The sequence below is a fragment of the Strix uralensis genome, chromosome 4 (assembly GCF_047716275.1).
Source record: "Strix uralensis isolate ZFMK-TIS-50842 chromosome 4, bStrUra1, whole genome shotgun sequence".
Classification (NCBI taxonomy): Eukaryota; Metazoa; Chordata; class Aves; order Strigiformes; family Strigidae; genus Strix; species Strix uralensis.
The window spans coordinates 56,805,107-56,821,101 of record NC_133975.1 but is presented as its reverse complement, the minus strand read 5'-3'; the positions used below and the strand labels follow the sequence as shown (position 1 = coordinate 56,821,101).

Sequence of the window (15,995 nt, the reverse complement as noted above, 5' to 3'; positions counted from 1 at the left end):
TAAGCTTTGCTCTGGGTAGCTGGGGAACCAGGACAACAGGGCATGCTGCAGTGTACATTCGCATGCGCTTTAGAGGCTGCCAGCACGATTAAGGAAAACTTAATGGAGCCTGAATCCCTTAAAACGAGATTCAGAGTCTCGGTCTTTCTCCTCCCCACTTCTCGCTATGCATTGTAGAACTTGGGAAGAGAATATAGATTTCTGAATGCGTTTAAAAGAGGATTTGAATTCAAGTGATTGATACTTAAAGCAAGTAATATCTAAGGAGAAAAGAACAACCCAATTAATAAAATATAGTATTTCTAAATCTGGTCTTGCCAATACTTCTGTAAAAGCACTTACTTGCATGAGTCACTCCATCTATTTCATAAGTGTTAACAGGACCAAGTAACTTTTTCTGCACAAAAAATTTCTGTTTGAGATCTCTGTCCAGACATGCAGGCTTAGAAGTTATCAAAATAGTCTGGTTTCTATCAGAGTTATAAATCTTAGATTGCCTGCTAATGATGTTTGGGTGGTTTGGTTTTGTTTTGTTTTGGGTTTTTTGTATTACCTTAGAAACTCCTAAGTGATACAGTTTCACAAAACTTGTATAAATTTTCTTTTTGTATTTGACAGATTATGGCTACTCTTGAAGTCTGCAGCAGATGCTAACATGAACGCACTTCGTGTTTGGGGAGGAGGAGTATATGAACAAGATGAATTTTATGATATTTGTGATGAAATAGGAATAATGGTAAAAACAATAGACACAGAACACTTATTTAAAAAACTGACAAGAGCTTGTAAATAAAAATCCACTCTGAATGAACAAAATAAGAGAATTAATATATAAATTCTAGCCATCTTTCCAAAGGACATGGTAGAGTACCAACCTGAGAAGTCAGATCAACCTGATTTTTTTTTTTTTTTAATTATTTTAATTTGAATGGTTCCTGATTACTGAGGCTGTCAGTTGAAACTGGAAGTGATATTTTGGAGACTTTATATTAGAACCCCAGCTTGTATTTTCTCTTGTAACTAAGGCTACAACTCTGTTCCTCATCTCCACTTTCCTTCCTAGCCCAGAATCTCCCCTTCATCTTCCCTTCCTTTTCTCCCCACTGTCTTTCATGCCCCCTCATTTCCCAAAATCAGAGCAGGACTGTAGCTTTAACTTTCTGTCTTCTAGCTCTTTTCAGACCAAAACTCTCATGTTTATATACTGTAGATCTCTCCCAGTTCTACATTTCCTACTCTCTTGAGAAAGGAGGAGAGAAGAAATGAACAGCTGAGGGACTAGTACTAGTGTTGTCACTTAATGCAGGAAGATGATATTTATGCTGTAATGATGAGCATGATAGAAGAACTTTTGTGGACTGTAGGCATCAACAGGGACTTGCAACACCCACTCAGTTGTGAAACAAGTAGTGCATGGGAGGGGGGTTATTCACCGAGTGGAATAATATTTTTTCCACAGCAGCGAGACTGTGGGGCTCTGTAGCTGTGTTTAGGGGCAACTCATGTGAGAATAGCTCTGCTGAAGAATCTGAGTGCTTGAGTATATGCCTCAGACTGAGAGCAAAGGCTTTGCAATCTGACCTCAGTGAGGATCTAAGGCCTGCTGTATTTGAGTTTTGTGCTTTCAGCCACCTCTGAGTTGTCAAAACACCGAAGAAGGTAGTCATGCTTTTCTCTGGTCTGGAAATGGATTTTATTTCTTTTAAAAGTATTTTTCCCTTTATAGCAATAGCTGAAAAGGTTTGGGGGTTTTTTGGTGCAAACTTTTTAAACAAAAGTATTTCACTTGGCCTGAAGCCAAGCATGGAAGGCCTTATCCAAAGGGCTGTTTTGAATAAGCTATAATTGAATATAACTGTAGCTGTAAGGGGAACACCTGCTGCAAACACTGATAATCCTAGATGAGTACCTTTGATTATATGAGCTTGGAGGCACATGTTAATAAGTTTTGATGAAATAGTGACTAGATGAGTGGAGACCAAGTTGCATCTGGTATTAAAATCCTGAGAAGTGTGTTTGGTCTTACTCTACAGCATAAAAAGCAGGGAAACAGAACTGATACCTTGCTGCCTTCTGCTGTGTGTGCTTGAAAAAAAAAAAAAAGTTACATCTATTTTAGTCATCTGAATGAGTGCCCTGATTTTCAGCACTTCTGAGCACTTCTAGTTCTTTCATTTTTGACACTAGGCACCTAAGTAGGCCACTTAGATCTGTGTCTGTACAGTGCTCAATACAAGATTTAGATCTTATTTAGCAGCCAAAATAGCAAGTAGATGTAGAAAATCAGACCCTTATTCTGGAGGGGGTGGTGCTGGAGACTTTTGGCTTTGTTTCTTCTGATGGTCTTGCAGAGGTTTAAAAGCGCATTAGTCAAACTGTGCTTAAGGAAAAACAGTGACAGCTCACTGAGGGAAACGGTGAGAGAAAGTTTCTTTCAACAGAGTTTTGACTCTACACAGTCACTGAAAGATTCTGAGTGATTCTTCAGCAGTAGCTTTGCTTTTTTTTGTACGGTGCTAGGAGTGTAACATTTATTAATGGATCCATTACTTCCCACTATCCTTTTCCCTATCTTCGGTTTTCTTTGGGAATGTATGCTGAAAAGAGTCATGGAAAAGCGTGTTCTCACTGCAAGGAAAATGCAATTGTATGAGGAGCTCATCTGGCTCGCTCTCTCTTGTTTATGTATTATGGTGTTCAGAAAAGTGTAGTCTCCTACAGACTCCTTTGGGTAAATGTGCTTCAAGAGATCTTTCCATTTGAGATAGCAAATCTCAAAGTTACAGCAATTTAAAAACCAGAACAGGTAAAACAAGAAATCTTACCCATCTCATTGGGCTTCTTCCTTTCCCCCTTTTTGTAATTCTCCTTCAAGGTACAAATGGACTTCATTGTTGAATTGAAAGGCTTGCTGTTCTCTAGTGGTATCTACTTGATCTTTCTTTTAAGAGAAGAATCACTGTGTTGTTAGAGGATCTAGTTTTTTTCTGCCCCTCTTACTGGGTAAGATTTGCTCTTTTTAAGATCAGTTTGCGCATTTGATATGAAAGTGTTTTGTTAACAAGTACACTTGAACGCCTGTTAAGTGTGATTGATACCACATCAGAAGAATTACTGTCTCTTTTTAATAAGTAATGGGGATTTGGTGTTACACCTGCAAAGTAGTAAATACAAAATTGTTCTGTTCAGCTGGAGATTGCCCCACATTCACATCTGAGCAGTGCATGGGTTCTAATTATTCCATTGAAAATTATTGAACTCCATCTACTGAGCAATATTCCACTCATCAGTGAAGGCTGTCAGGATCTAATTCCTAAGGGTAAATATTTTGTAACACTGATATTGAGGAAAACCACAGTGATGTATGTACATACTGAACCCCATGAAGGCTTTGATTGTTTTGGTGGTACTTTCCAAGAATAACAAGTAGAACATTTCAGTTTAATCCTTTTTCAGATAAATAACTTCTGTCTGAACAAAGGATTGTGCATCCCAATACCCATATATTTTTCAAGTATGTAAAATGATTTGCTAACAGATTTCTTTTTTGGTTGTATTTTCTTTCCTTTTCCCTGTAGATTTGGCAGGATTTTATGTTTGCATGTGCGCTATATCCAACTGACCAGTATTACTTAGAATCCGTAAGAGCAGAAGTTTCTCATCAGGTATCTTGTTTGTGTGTTGAAGCTCTATTTCATGTTACTTATTTTTGATTGACTGACTGTACAAGTTAGCGTTCCAAAAGTGTTTATTTGGAAGTGTTTGTTAGTGTACCTTTATGTGGCAGACACAAAATGTAACCTTGCTAAATCCTCTTTAACTTACTTGTAGGAGTAGTCAGTCAAGCAGAGGTGCAGGCATTCCTCATGTCCAAACTGCTCTTTTTCTCAAGGATGTTAAAGAGCATTCACTGAGAGTGAGCTCTAATGGTTGCAACATGCCTTAGCACAGAACTTACCCTTCACATGTGACTGAATAGATGAGAATGGAGGTACACGTGTATATGGTGGATATATGTCAGCATATTAAAAGTTTGCCCCTTTGTGAGTATATATTAGAAAAGTTTGAGCCTGGTGGAAAGCTGAGGGAATAGTGAACAGTGCTGATAAAACCAGGAATTGTAGGCTCAGCCTATGTAATATGCATGTGGACTTGTAATTCAAGTAGTAATAAGGTGATTTTTTTTTTTTTTTTAAGAGAATTAATTTTGCTTGACTTCTGAAACTGTAAGTTGTATTTCAGGTAAGGCGTTTAAAATCCCATCCATCAATTATTCTGTGGAGTGGTAACAATGAAAATGAAGCAGCAATTGCAAGCAACTGGTTCTCCATACCTTATGCTGACAGAGAAGTCTATATCAAAGACTATGTGATGCTTTATGTGAAGAACATCCGAGAAATAGTTCTTACTGTAAGTGATCTCAAGAAACTGTAAGGGATGGCTTGGCAAAAGGTTTTAATATTTGCAATTTGAACAACTTGTGATTTCTCTTTTAAATCCTTTTGGGAACTGAAAACCAGCACATTATTGAGGAATTGCACTTTCCAAGCTCTTGTAAACAACTCTCTAAACTCAAGGATTATCCTCAAAGTAAAACAAACTAAAAAATTACTTTGGTATGTAAAGGAAGACCTGAAAATGTAGTGGATCTTGCTTCTTTTTTCATTCCTATTTATAATACCTCCACAAATGCCTTCATTTCCAGTGGACAAAAATCAACTTGTCCATTAATTAATTAATCTAGATGATCAGATTTCCTTTATGGCAATTTTGTTGAAGGATACTGTAAGAATGATTTAACAACACTCATAGCTTTTAATAGCAGTTAAAGAAATTCATAAAGATGTGCTCATCCAGTTTTTTGGCTTAAGCAGGTTAAACAAAAGTTATGCTAAACATTGTCCTCGTGCTGTGTAGTCATTATATTGTGTGTTTTTGAAAAAAAAAACTACTGGTTTTTTACAGTATATGAAGGCAAAATAAAATATTTTGGGATAAGACTTAAACTGTGAGCATGCAGACCAGAAGCACATGGAATCTGTGATGAAGTCTGCTGTGATTTGGCACTACCGTTTTGCACAGCTTTTGTAGTTTTATTTCTCCTCCTAGAAGTATTGCAGTTCTTCATTATTTAGTGGAATCTGCTCTTAACTAACTTTTATGTGTGTACGTAGAGTGAAATTGATTTATAATTCCCAAACTGATGTCACATAACTGTATAGGGATTAAAAAACAATGCTTGAACCACAGGTGAGTATTCTAAACTCCCGTTAGCTAAGAGACAAAATGTTGCAAGAGTTTTGTCCAGTTAGAACTTCCTTCTTCAACAAGAGTATGAGTTTTTGTTAACCTAAAAATGCTAGTGGCCTTTTCCTACCCAGTTACCCCTTGTACAGTATGATCTTATTGACTTCAGAGTATGATAATTTTAGTCTAATCTCTGTCCTTTTCAGGATGAGATACATTTCATGTTATGAGGCTCATGACCTCAAGTTTCCCTTTGCTGATACAGGCACTCAGTATATAGGTGACAGCAATATTATTGCTTGTTATTGGAGACTACTGTCATTGTCAGAGTAGTTATGCTCTGAGAATTTAGAATACATTCTTACTGGAAAAGTTGAGATACGAGGAAACAATGAAAATGAGGCCAGGCTTGAAAGAACCTGCCGAAATGAGCCCGCTCTTGAGGGCAGTTATGCATTCTAAATGGCAATGGTGTCTTATACCTGCTTAACATTTTGATTCTAGATTTCAGTTAGTTTTTTTGGAACTGGCAAGGTTTTGGAACCTTGTTTGTAAAAGGTATGCTGTGGTGTTCCTGTGATTAGCTATGTGAGTTGGATGACCAGTGCATGTGCAGCAAAGTCAGGTGTTCTGGCTTGATACTGTTTTTTAGTTACAGTTCACTTGTGTAGCATTGCTATCCAAGATGGGCCCTCTTTTATTTTAAACCCATGGAATAACTATTTGAAGTGCCAGAAGAAACCATACAGTGAAATAATTTCAGGTCCTGTGTAATACAAGCCATCTGAGGAAACCTGTAGCTACTGGACTGTATAAGTTAAAAACTTAAATACTTAATAACTTAAAAAGACTTGTGAGTTTGAGCTAAATACTTCAGGGAATCCTGGATATCCTGTAGTAAATTGTTTCAGTTAATTAATAATTACTTATGTCAAAAAAAAAAAAAAAAAGGGAGGAGGGGGAAACTGGACTGTTTCTTAAAATGAAGCACATGTCTAAGTGCTTTGCTGTATTGGAGCCAATTGCTGTAACTTGTGACTGGTAACTAACTCAGGCCTCTATCTTACTACAAGTAGGGTGCTAAATGAATTATACCTGCAAAAGAATTCCTTCAGTACTTTGTAGGGTAGTGCTAAAAGATTTAGTATACTAAATCTACTGAGGCTATAAATAAAGGCAGCTCTAAAGAATTTGAAATGTAACCCTTCTTACAGTCTCATCTATCTTAACATGCAGAGCCAGCCAAAATTACAATAACCTGCAAGGCTACCATGCAAGCATTAGGAGCAGAATACCTTGGCTTTGTTAGGACTAAATTTAGGTGACTACTTAATAAGAAAGGGGAGAATCGTGGCCCTGTTCCTGCAAAAACACTGCAAAACTAATGATTTTCCATAAAGAAGTCACAGTACTCAAATATTAATGTTCCCTGAGTTTATTTTTCACGAGGCACACTTTAAATAGCTTTCATTAAGAATTTAGAAGCATATAAAGATAGAAAATCTCTTGATGTGAGGAGAGAATCCCTTAGAACAGCAGAGCAAGCAATATCATGCCCAGCTGTTCTCCAAGAACATAAATAAGCAGCTAATTAAGCAAGTAAAGATGATGAATGTCAGGACACAAAAGGGAATGTTTCCTCAGTGGTGACTCAGAAATTTGGAAAAGGCATGTTCGCCCTGTCCTCCCCCCACCCACTTTTCAAAATGTGATCTATGTATTCAGATGATAAAAGCCAATCACTTTGTGAGGGGGTTGTGGTTTTTGTTTTGTTTTTAAATCCCAGGAAGATAAGAGTCGTCCTTTTATAGCATCCAGTCCCACCAATGGCTTGGAGTCAGTTAAAGAAGGTTGGCTCTCCCAGAATCCTTATGATACACATTACGGTGACACTCACTTTTATGACTACAGCAATGACTGTTGGAACTGGACAGTGTATCCTAAAACTCGTTTTGCTTCAGAATATGGATTTCAATCCTGGCCTTCCTTCAGTACAATTGAAAAGGTAAGGCTGGGCTTGCACACCTTACTATCCTCTCTGCTCTCATTTAGTGAGGACAATGAGTCTCTTCCCAACAGACTACAGCATCTGAACTGTAGTTGGGATAATGTCACTTTGTTAGGTGTAGTATGACATGGGTGGGTTAGCGGTGTGTGCTGCTGTGAAGGGAGGGGATGAAACTGTACTGGTTTGCTCCTCAGTGTTCAATATATTTACCTTGATGTTGCAAGAGGAACCAAGTTTAGATGAGAGACTATTATGAGACTATTAATTTTAATAGTAATTCTATTTAATATATAGCTTAGTAATGATTGCCTGACATCTGTTTCCTTTTGCTGTGTCTAAGGATATGTGTTCATCTAGAAAGAGAAAAAACATGACAAATGCTGAATTGTGCAGAATTCCAAAATCTATTGGTTTTTATTGTTTTTACCAATTTCTTTTACTTAAATAATTTGTTTCTTTGTGTGTTGCATATAAGAGGATTTGGTTTAAATTTAGGTATTGTGTATTCTATCTCATTTACCCAGTTGGAGCAGAGACATGCTGTTTGTCCATTTGTTCAGAGAGAGATGAATATCATGTTGATAGTCGTGCATGCAACTAGGAGTTCAGAACGTTCCTTTCAATTTGCTGGACAAAGTATATTATCTGAGACATAATCAGTACACTCGTCCATATTCATAACAATGAAAATTATTCAATCTGGCCTAAAAAGGAACAAACTTAAATGAAAAGACTTTATAGAGATTATAATTACAATGAAAGCTTGACAATAATAGCTCTGTGAGCTATGCTGCATTGTGGTCTTTAGTTGAAAAGTGTTTTCTGATCATTTGTTTTCAGAGGCAGGTTTTGAAAATATACACATTATTAGAATTTATAGCCCTACTAACTTCTGTAGCTTTTATGCCTAAATGTGTTTGACTAGAGTACATTCTTCCATCTTAATTCTAGGGTGTTTCTGATTTACTGTGAATGCAGGCAAACCCTGAGGTCCTGTGACCAAACTGAACCTTAGGGCAAATAAGTTCAAGGCCATTGAGCCGAAAGTTGCTCTTCTGGGTTCAACAGCAAGGTCTGTTTTCATTTATTTGTACAAGGAGCATAAGCAAGGGTGCTACTGATTCAAAATCCTTGCATGACTGCATGAGGCACTATAGAAATATACTACCAATTGTAAAGGTTTTGGGTGATGTCAGTAGGCTGTAATGGATATCCTTTCCTGAATATCCTGTCAGTCATTAAATGCACATTTTGCCTTTCATTCTGATCTCTTAGTTTTGTGGTTTTTTTGAAAGGTTTCCTCCACTGAGGACTGGTCCTACACAAGCAATTTTTCTCTCCATCGACAACATCATGAAAATGGCAATGATCAGATGCTTCAACAGATTGAGCATCATTTCAAGCTTCCCCAGAGCACAGATCCCATTAAGAAGTTCAAAGATACAATTTACCTCACTCAGGTAATGGTGATGTCCTCCATATAAGTAGCTGTCAATACTTGTTCCGTTCGTGGTTCCATTTAACCACTATCAGTGGTTAAAACTGGGCCTATTCTGTTAGGTAATGTTCAGTCATATAGAAAGTTTCTGCACTGAAGCATTGGAGAGTCCAGTTTAATTTGGAACTAGCTTGTCTCTCTTTTATTGGAGAGAGACTCCAATTTTTGTCAGAGAAGGGCTGGAGTACTTCTTGGGGAATTTCCCAAATACTGGCTCAATTGGGAAAAAGTCTGGCTGTGTGTGCTACCTTGGTCCCTGTCCCCAGGAGGGCCCACTCATGAAGCTGGCTGGGGATGCAGGGACTTGCTGGCCTTCCTTGGTACACCATTATTCCTAGCGCTACACTGTTACTCCCTGTTCCAGGGTGGGTATGTTTTGCTGTTCATGCGGGCCCTGTAGGCTTACTGCTTCAATTTTTGCCTCAAGGAGTACATGAGCTTTTGAAACAAGATAGTTTCTGGAGAATGCAGTTTGTTATGGACTCAGATACTGATATTTTAGAGAATCTGTTTTGTTTGTTTTTCAAACCATTAGGTTATATTTTACTCTTCATTGGTACTAGTTTACCTCATGTTTGTTTCTTTCTTTGTGATTTCTATGTGACTTTTAAATGATGTTAAGTAACTTCTTAACGCTATTAGGGAAGTTTAAAGTGGTGTTACTTTCTCTTGTGCTCCAAGAACCTCAGAAACACTCCTGATGGGAATAACTGGACAGTCACTTAAGTTTTTAATGCCTGATACCTGCTGTCAGCAAGTTTTATATAGAAACAAAACAGCTGGAGAACTTTAGGCACTGATGACAAGTGAACAAGGATAGATGATGCTGTGAAATTGAAAACAGGGATGAAACTTGTGCAGTGAGGTCCTGACTCAGAAAGATATGAGAGTTTCTGCAAGGTTAAGTCTGTCAGGGCCTTATTAACAGGTTAAACAATTTAAGAATATAAAAATAAGGATAGCAAAAAGAATAAGGAGAGTAAACTTGGCTCTAGTGGTTAACTAGAAATGTTGTATTTACCTTTTGAGCTGTCCTGAAGAATAACTTTTTCCTTTATTTTGAGACTTTCTTTTAATACCTCCCCAGCCTAGTAATATACTTTGTGAAGAAAATAACAGATTGATTGTCTTCTATTGAGAACTTGGCCAGTGAAAAATTCTGAGAAGTGTTTTTTTAAAGACAAGGTGGGTAAGGAGAGAAGAAGTGGGAGTGAAGGTGAAGAAAGGTTGCTCTTTCAGTGCACAGTTTTGACTGTATACTGGGAATGTGAACATCATGGTAATGTATACTGGAGGTAGTGCAGCTTGACATCATTTTGCAACTCTTAGTTTTTTTATTTACTTTTTTTTTAAAAAAAACATACCTATTTATTTTAAATTTCTTTCCCTTGTCTTCTCTTTGCCTTTCAAAGACCCTGTTTGTTGCCCAGTGATCTTCACTGGATGGAAGGCAGAAAGTAGACCCTCCAGAGTTTCTCTAAAGATACTGCTTGTAAAGCTGTTGGGAGCTGCTAGGAATAGATCTCCTTCAAGCAGAGGCCCACTGCACTGCAGGTGTATACTCTTGAAGGCTCAAGTTTAAAGTTATGTGCCATTGCTGTGAAGTCTCAATTGTATGTTGATACATACACACATGCTTTGAAAGTAAAGTAAAATATAAAGTATAACACATCTAAATTTTTTTTTCCCTATGTGTTTGTTGACCAAGGTGATGCAGGCTCAGTGTATAAAGACAGAAACTGAATTCTATCGTTTTAGTCAAAGTGAAATAATCAGGGGAGAAGGACACACAATGGGAGCTCTCTACTGGCAACTCAATGACATTTGGCAGGCACCTTCGTGGGCTTCCTTGGGTAAGTTTTGTGACAGTCTGGTCAAAAGCAGCAACTATCAGTCTTGTTTTGTTTTCCTTATCTGGAAGAATCAGAATAACGAATGGCTCTGCTCTCTCGGGCAACTTTGAGAACTTTGAACATGTTTCTGATCATCCTTTAGAAATGCTTTCCATAAGAGTGTTTTTCAGGATCATCGTAATGGTCTGTGAAAGTGGAAGAGGGTGAAGAACAAAATAGTTCTTTTCCTCTGGAAGTTTTGCTGTTTAAGTTCAGATTTAGCAGCCACCAACTCTTACCCTTGTTTTAGGAAGATTTAGTTTAGAGAAGTTAAAATTGTACATAACTCCTAATTTCTTAAAACCACATTTTTTCATTTAATCAGTATTCTCCTTTCTCCCAAGGAAATAATATCATTGAAGCCAGACAAAGCTGCCTATTAGGAAGCAGTGATGGTTAAGAGTCAGGGCACAGCCCCCTTGTGAGGTAAACTTTCAACTACCCTTGCTTTTCTTATGTAGAGCAGGATCTTCCTGAAACTGTGTGATATATCATCCAGGTTTTTCCAGAGAAATTTGTATTTTTTTGCAAGTTTAATTCTTTTAAAATTAGAAAGATCAACTCTTTTAAAACTGGAGTCCTATAAGAAATTCTGTTTCCAAAAAAAAAAAGGGCCTGTCCTAGAAATCCCCGATTATATTTATTGGCTCAGCTGTACAGATGCATGTATGTACCCAGCCACCCTGGGTGAGAATAGACAGAGAGGGAGCTAGTGGGATAGGTGGTAAAAAGAAGCACCCATGCATAATTATACTTTCCAGAATCCCAACAGATTTGGTTGGGTTTTTTCCCCCTGCCCCCACATGGTAAAATGATCAAAACCTAGAACTGTGATCCTGTTCTGAGCAGGATGGGATTTAGCATGTAAAGGCTAAGCATCTAGATTTCTTCTGTAGTCATCTAGAGGAGAGATGGTTATCTCCAGAGTATTGTTCATTGTGTCCTTAGCTGTCTAATAAATGGGATGAATTATCTTCTCCATGCTGAATTTGATTTTCATAGAATTTCATATGACACCTCTCACCCAGCATAGCTTCTGAGAAACTCATTATAGGAGATGACTAGCTGAGATTTGGTGTATAACTTAGCGTCAGGTGAGGTGAATCACTCTTTGTGACTAGATTATTCTGCTAATATGCTATTTATGCACATAATATCTCCTTATATATTATATATTACGTTTTTCCTTTTAGAACACAAAAATGGAGTAATCAGACATATAAAGAGATAAGTCACTTAGGCAGTAAGAAATAGGGGAGGAGTGTGTGGTGTGAGGGAAGTGGCTGTGTTTCATGTTCTGAACGTTTTGTGTAGAAGTCATTTTGAAATGGAGAAGCTGTTCTATGGCAGCTGGATAGTACTTGAGTAGATCTTCTTTCAATTTTAGTTATTTCTCATATATTCTGTTTTGAAAATCTTTATGTGAAGAAATAGGAGTGAACTAGAAACAGCTAAGCATCAGTGTGAAGTTCTTGATCTGTCCTTACTATAAAATGCTATTTGCCCTTGCTTTAAAAAAAAAATTAGCCCACCCCATCCTCCCCCTCTTTCTCTGGAAGATGTTTGTCCCTCTAGCTTTTCCTTTTTGTTCTTTTTTTCCTTTTTTTTCCCTTTATTCATCCAAGCAAAGTAACTGCAACCAACAAAGGAAAACACACCGGTAGAAGAAACAGGCTGTTGTTTTGGTTTTTTTTAAATGTTAAGGCAGTGGTCCAACTCTAATGCTCATCTTTCTGGACTTTCTAGATTTGTATTAGGAAATAGAATATCCCAGTGTTCAGTTTTATGATTCTAGCAATGGCTTAGGCTTTAAGTGCCTCAAGAGAAAAAGATGCCTGGAAAAATGTTTCTTTGTAAAGACAGGTGTATTGATAGATGAAGTGATCGTGGAGACCATAAATGTCTTTTTAAGTACAGAGCCGACATCATTGTAGAAAATATATCAAATACTTGAATTATTCATATGTTGTTGAAATTAGTTTACAGAAAAGAACCTCAGCAGAGATACAGCTGTCCCTTTGTTTTGTTCTATTCCCTCAGTGGAATGAGGAAAGGTTTAATATTCATTTAATTAGGCAGTGTGGTAGAGGGATTTTTGAAATGCTAATGGCTGAAATTATGCAAAACTTCAGATAAATTAGTTTTATTTGCACTTCAAAAACACGTTTCTGCATCTTGTTAGATGGCACATTAGTATCACCAATGAGTGCTTGCTTAAATCTGTTATTTCACGGAGAGCCATGGAGGGGCTTACATAATTTCCTGTACAAAGTGGAAGTGTTTCCTCATGAGGTGGGAAGGGAAGAAGGTAGCAAATGTTTCTCCTTTTAACTTGCCTTTAAGATGTTTGCTTGGGATTGAATGAAAACACAGCACAGCACTCGTGTCATGGTACTTCTGCCTTCAGTTCAGAATCAAACAGCTTTTACCACAACTGGGTTTTGATTGCTAGTGTCTAGTTGTGGAGCTGGTTGTGCCATGTTGAATGCTTTAGCATCTATGCAGTGTGTTTTGGTGAAGAGCTCTGGGATACACATGGCAATTTACCTCACTCCCACACAAGTGTCACCTTGAGGTGTCCAACTTGGTTGTCATGAGATTCCCTTGAACAGATAACTGGCTTTTATGGCAGGTTCAATATTTAGGGCCCCATGTGAGCTGAAACCACAAACTATTATGGAGAATAATAGATCTGAATTCATGAGACTGAGGTAAGGAAAGAACTAGCAGCATGTTTCTCAGGTTGCATTTCATGGTGTGAAGTGATTAATTTAAAATATGGTCCAGGGAGAACTATTTGTTCTCACTCCTGCTATCAATGTAGAAGGCTTCAGGGAAGAGTCAGAAAAAAGGGTACTGGGATCTCATTGCAAAACTGATTTTATTTTCCTGTTCTGAAGCTTGATACCGCAGAGAGTGCAGACCCCATGTTATTATCAGGAAAAAAAATAGGGAACTTGGATTTCTTTACGAATTCATTTAAATGTGGGGGGAGGAGGAGAAAACCACCCCAGGGCTGTTGCTTTTAGGCATGCATGTCTGTGACAGTAAAGGTTAAGCCCTGAGATTTCTCACAATAGTTACCTGATCTCCAGATTTCTTACATCCATTTTTGGGGCAGGGGGAGTATTTTATATGCAGTTTGCCTATTGTTAAATCAAGAAATGTGACTGGTCTTAAGGAAATCAAGACAACAGATGAGCTGAAGAATGTGGCTTTTTTTTTTATCAGTGAGCTTCTGTTTTATGTGCTGTCTGAAGTTACTTTGACAATTGTATTATCAAGATCCTGTTGCTGGAAGGGTTTGGAAGACCCTTCTTGTGTGAAACTGCTCCAGCAGTTGAGCTTTGGATCTTCGAAATGGCTCTAGGTTTTTTGGGAAGGGAAATATGAACCTTAAAAAGCTGATCTGAGGTAAGCAGACTTAGTGATGTTTTCAAACATCCCAAAACAATAGCTGAGTGGTTGAACCCTAGAATGAGCTGTGAAATGGTACAAACTTTTAAGTGTGTGGTTTGTTTGCTTTTGTTGGTTGGGTTTGTTTGTTTTTTTGCCTGAGGAAGTGTAATGCCAAGTTTAGTCTGAGTTGTTTTCTCCACTGTACAGGTTTCTTGAGGATCTCTGTATCTGCTGCCCTAGGTAGCAAACCTTCTCTCTTTCCCTCCAGTAACCACTACAGTGTGGTTACATAATCCAGTTGGAAATCAAGGCAGAAAAGCAGAAATTGAGGGTAGGGCCCATTTGAAGAGAAATGGGATTTTATATTACACTAAGTAACAGAAACTGCTCTACTTCAATTGCATTATTCATTTTCATATTTAAGACAGTCGAAGCATAGATTTTCATCATGTAAATTAAGCTGAGGAAAAAATTCAAAGTAGCAGGCACTGAAACCTCAGCCCATGCTGGGTAACTTGTCTGAGCTCGTGGTGGCCTCTGAGGCCTGCAGTGAGCAATATCTGTTGCACTGACAATTGAAATTCCTGAGAGTCTTGTGGCAGTCCTGAGGGCTTCGGAGACTTCAGCCCCTCCCAAAGCCTGAGGTTAGGCATAGTGCCTATTTCTCATACAAGGTCCATTGCTTTTATTTTTTAGATCATATGCTTCCCCGCAGTTTACTCCGTTTTGGATAATCCATCCCCAATCCAAATCTCTCATCTTCTCAAGTTTCATGGCCCTGAAAAGTAATTTGTTAGCACTCCCTGGTTTTGGCAGAATTGTTCTTTAGACCACCAACATTTTCCGCCAAGAATTGTCCTTGGAATGCAAGAATGTGGCTTCGTTCATACACTGAACAGCACCGATATGCTGAGTATGTTCATCAGTTTATCAACAGTCTGTTCTGAAGAAACTCAGCAGCCTTTCCTGAAGTTTTCTTTCAGACTTCATCTCTTCAGTTTGCTTCAGTGCTGTTAACTTGAATGCTGGTTGTATTTTGTTGACAAGTCTGATCTCATAGCACAGTTGGCTCCTGTATCAGTTTTCCAGGCAGATATGAGCTCTTCTTGTCTGTTCTCCAAGCTAGGTGGTTGTGAGCTTGCTGAAAACAAGGTGATGTGTAAGGTGCTAAGCTGGAGCTAATGCACTTTGCTCTCCACAAAGTTCATTCATGTCTATGTGGAGGCCAGGCAGAGCATGTTCAGGTCTGCCTGTGAAAGCCACAAACACACTCTTTAAAGACTACATCACTCTGGATGAAGTCCTTAATTATGAAATATTTGAAAGTGCTAAGAGCTTTGTACAAGTACCAAAACATGGAGAGGTAATTAGTTACAACCAAAACGTATTACTGGAAGTATTCTTCAGCATCCCTGAACTTTAAACGTGTTGTATAAAACAGAGTCAGGAACAAGAATGAAACCAGTATCTAACTTTTCTTTCCTTATGAGATGATGCAGCTGACTTGCTACTTCTTTTTAGTGCCATTTCAATGACTAGAAAATGGTTGAGCAAAGACAGAGCTAAAATGCTGACAGTGGGTGCTAGATGAAAAATTAAGAGAAAGAAATGGAAGCAGCTTCTCTTTCAAAATGGTTTTGTGGCAGTGTTGCATCTGGCAAAATTGTATTTTTTGGAGAGGACACAATGTTTGATGACTTTTTCAGTTTATTCATGGTAGACTATGAAAGTATTAAAAGTAATGACCTATAGCTTTCCATCAAATAGGCAAAGTTGAACCATTTGGCATATGTCTACATGATGTATCTACAAATTCCATACAGTAAGTGTTGTGTCTGCATCTTGGCAAATTAATTTTGCCTAACTCAGAGCTGTCTTTGGTTTGAGAATGTGTTTTTTTGTCTTCATTGATATTGATGTTCCTCTAAGGAAGAACTGAAAGAGAAGGATT

General features: G+C 37.9%; 1 protein-coding gene across 12 annotated transcripts in view; it reads left to right on the top strand.

The window, feature by feature from the left end:
• MANBA (mannosidase beta) overlaps positions 1-15,995 on the top strand; it is an 80,495-nt gene that overhangs the window by 46,774 nt on the left and 17,726 nt on the right. For all 12 annotated transcript variants that reach the window (XR_012628753.1, XR_012628752.1, XM_074866837.1 and 9 more), the window contains 6 exons: positions 619-736; positions 3,579-3,665; positions 4,243-4,410; positions 7,034-7,252; positions 8,551-8,715; positions 10,462-10,606. Coding sequence is in view for 10 of the 12 variants with exons in the window: in XM_074866837.1 (XP_074722938.1) it covers positions 619-736; positions 3,579-3,665; positions 4,243-4,410; positions 7,034-7,252; positions 8,551-8,715; positions 10,462-10,606 (902 nt within the window). In the remaining 2 variants the exon portion in view is untranslated. The remainder of the gene's footprint in view (positions 1-618; positions 737-3,578; positions 3,666-4,242; positions 4,411-7,033; positions 7,253-8,550; positions 8,716-10,461; positions 10,607-15,995) is intronic.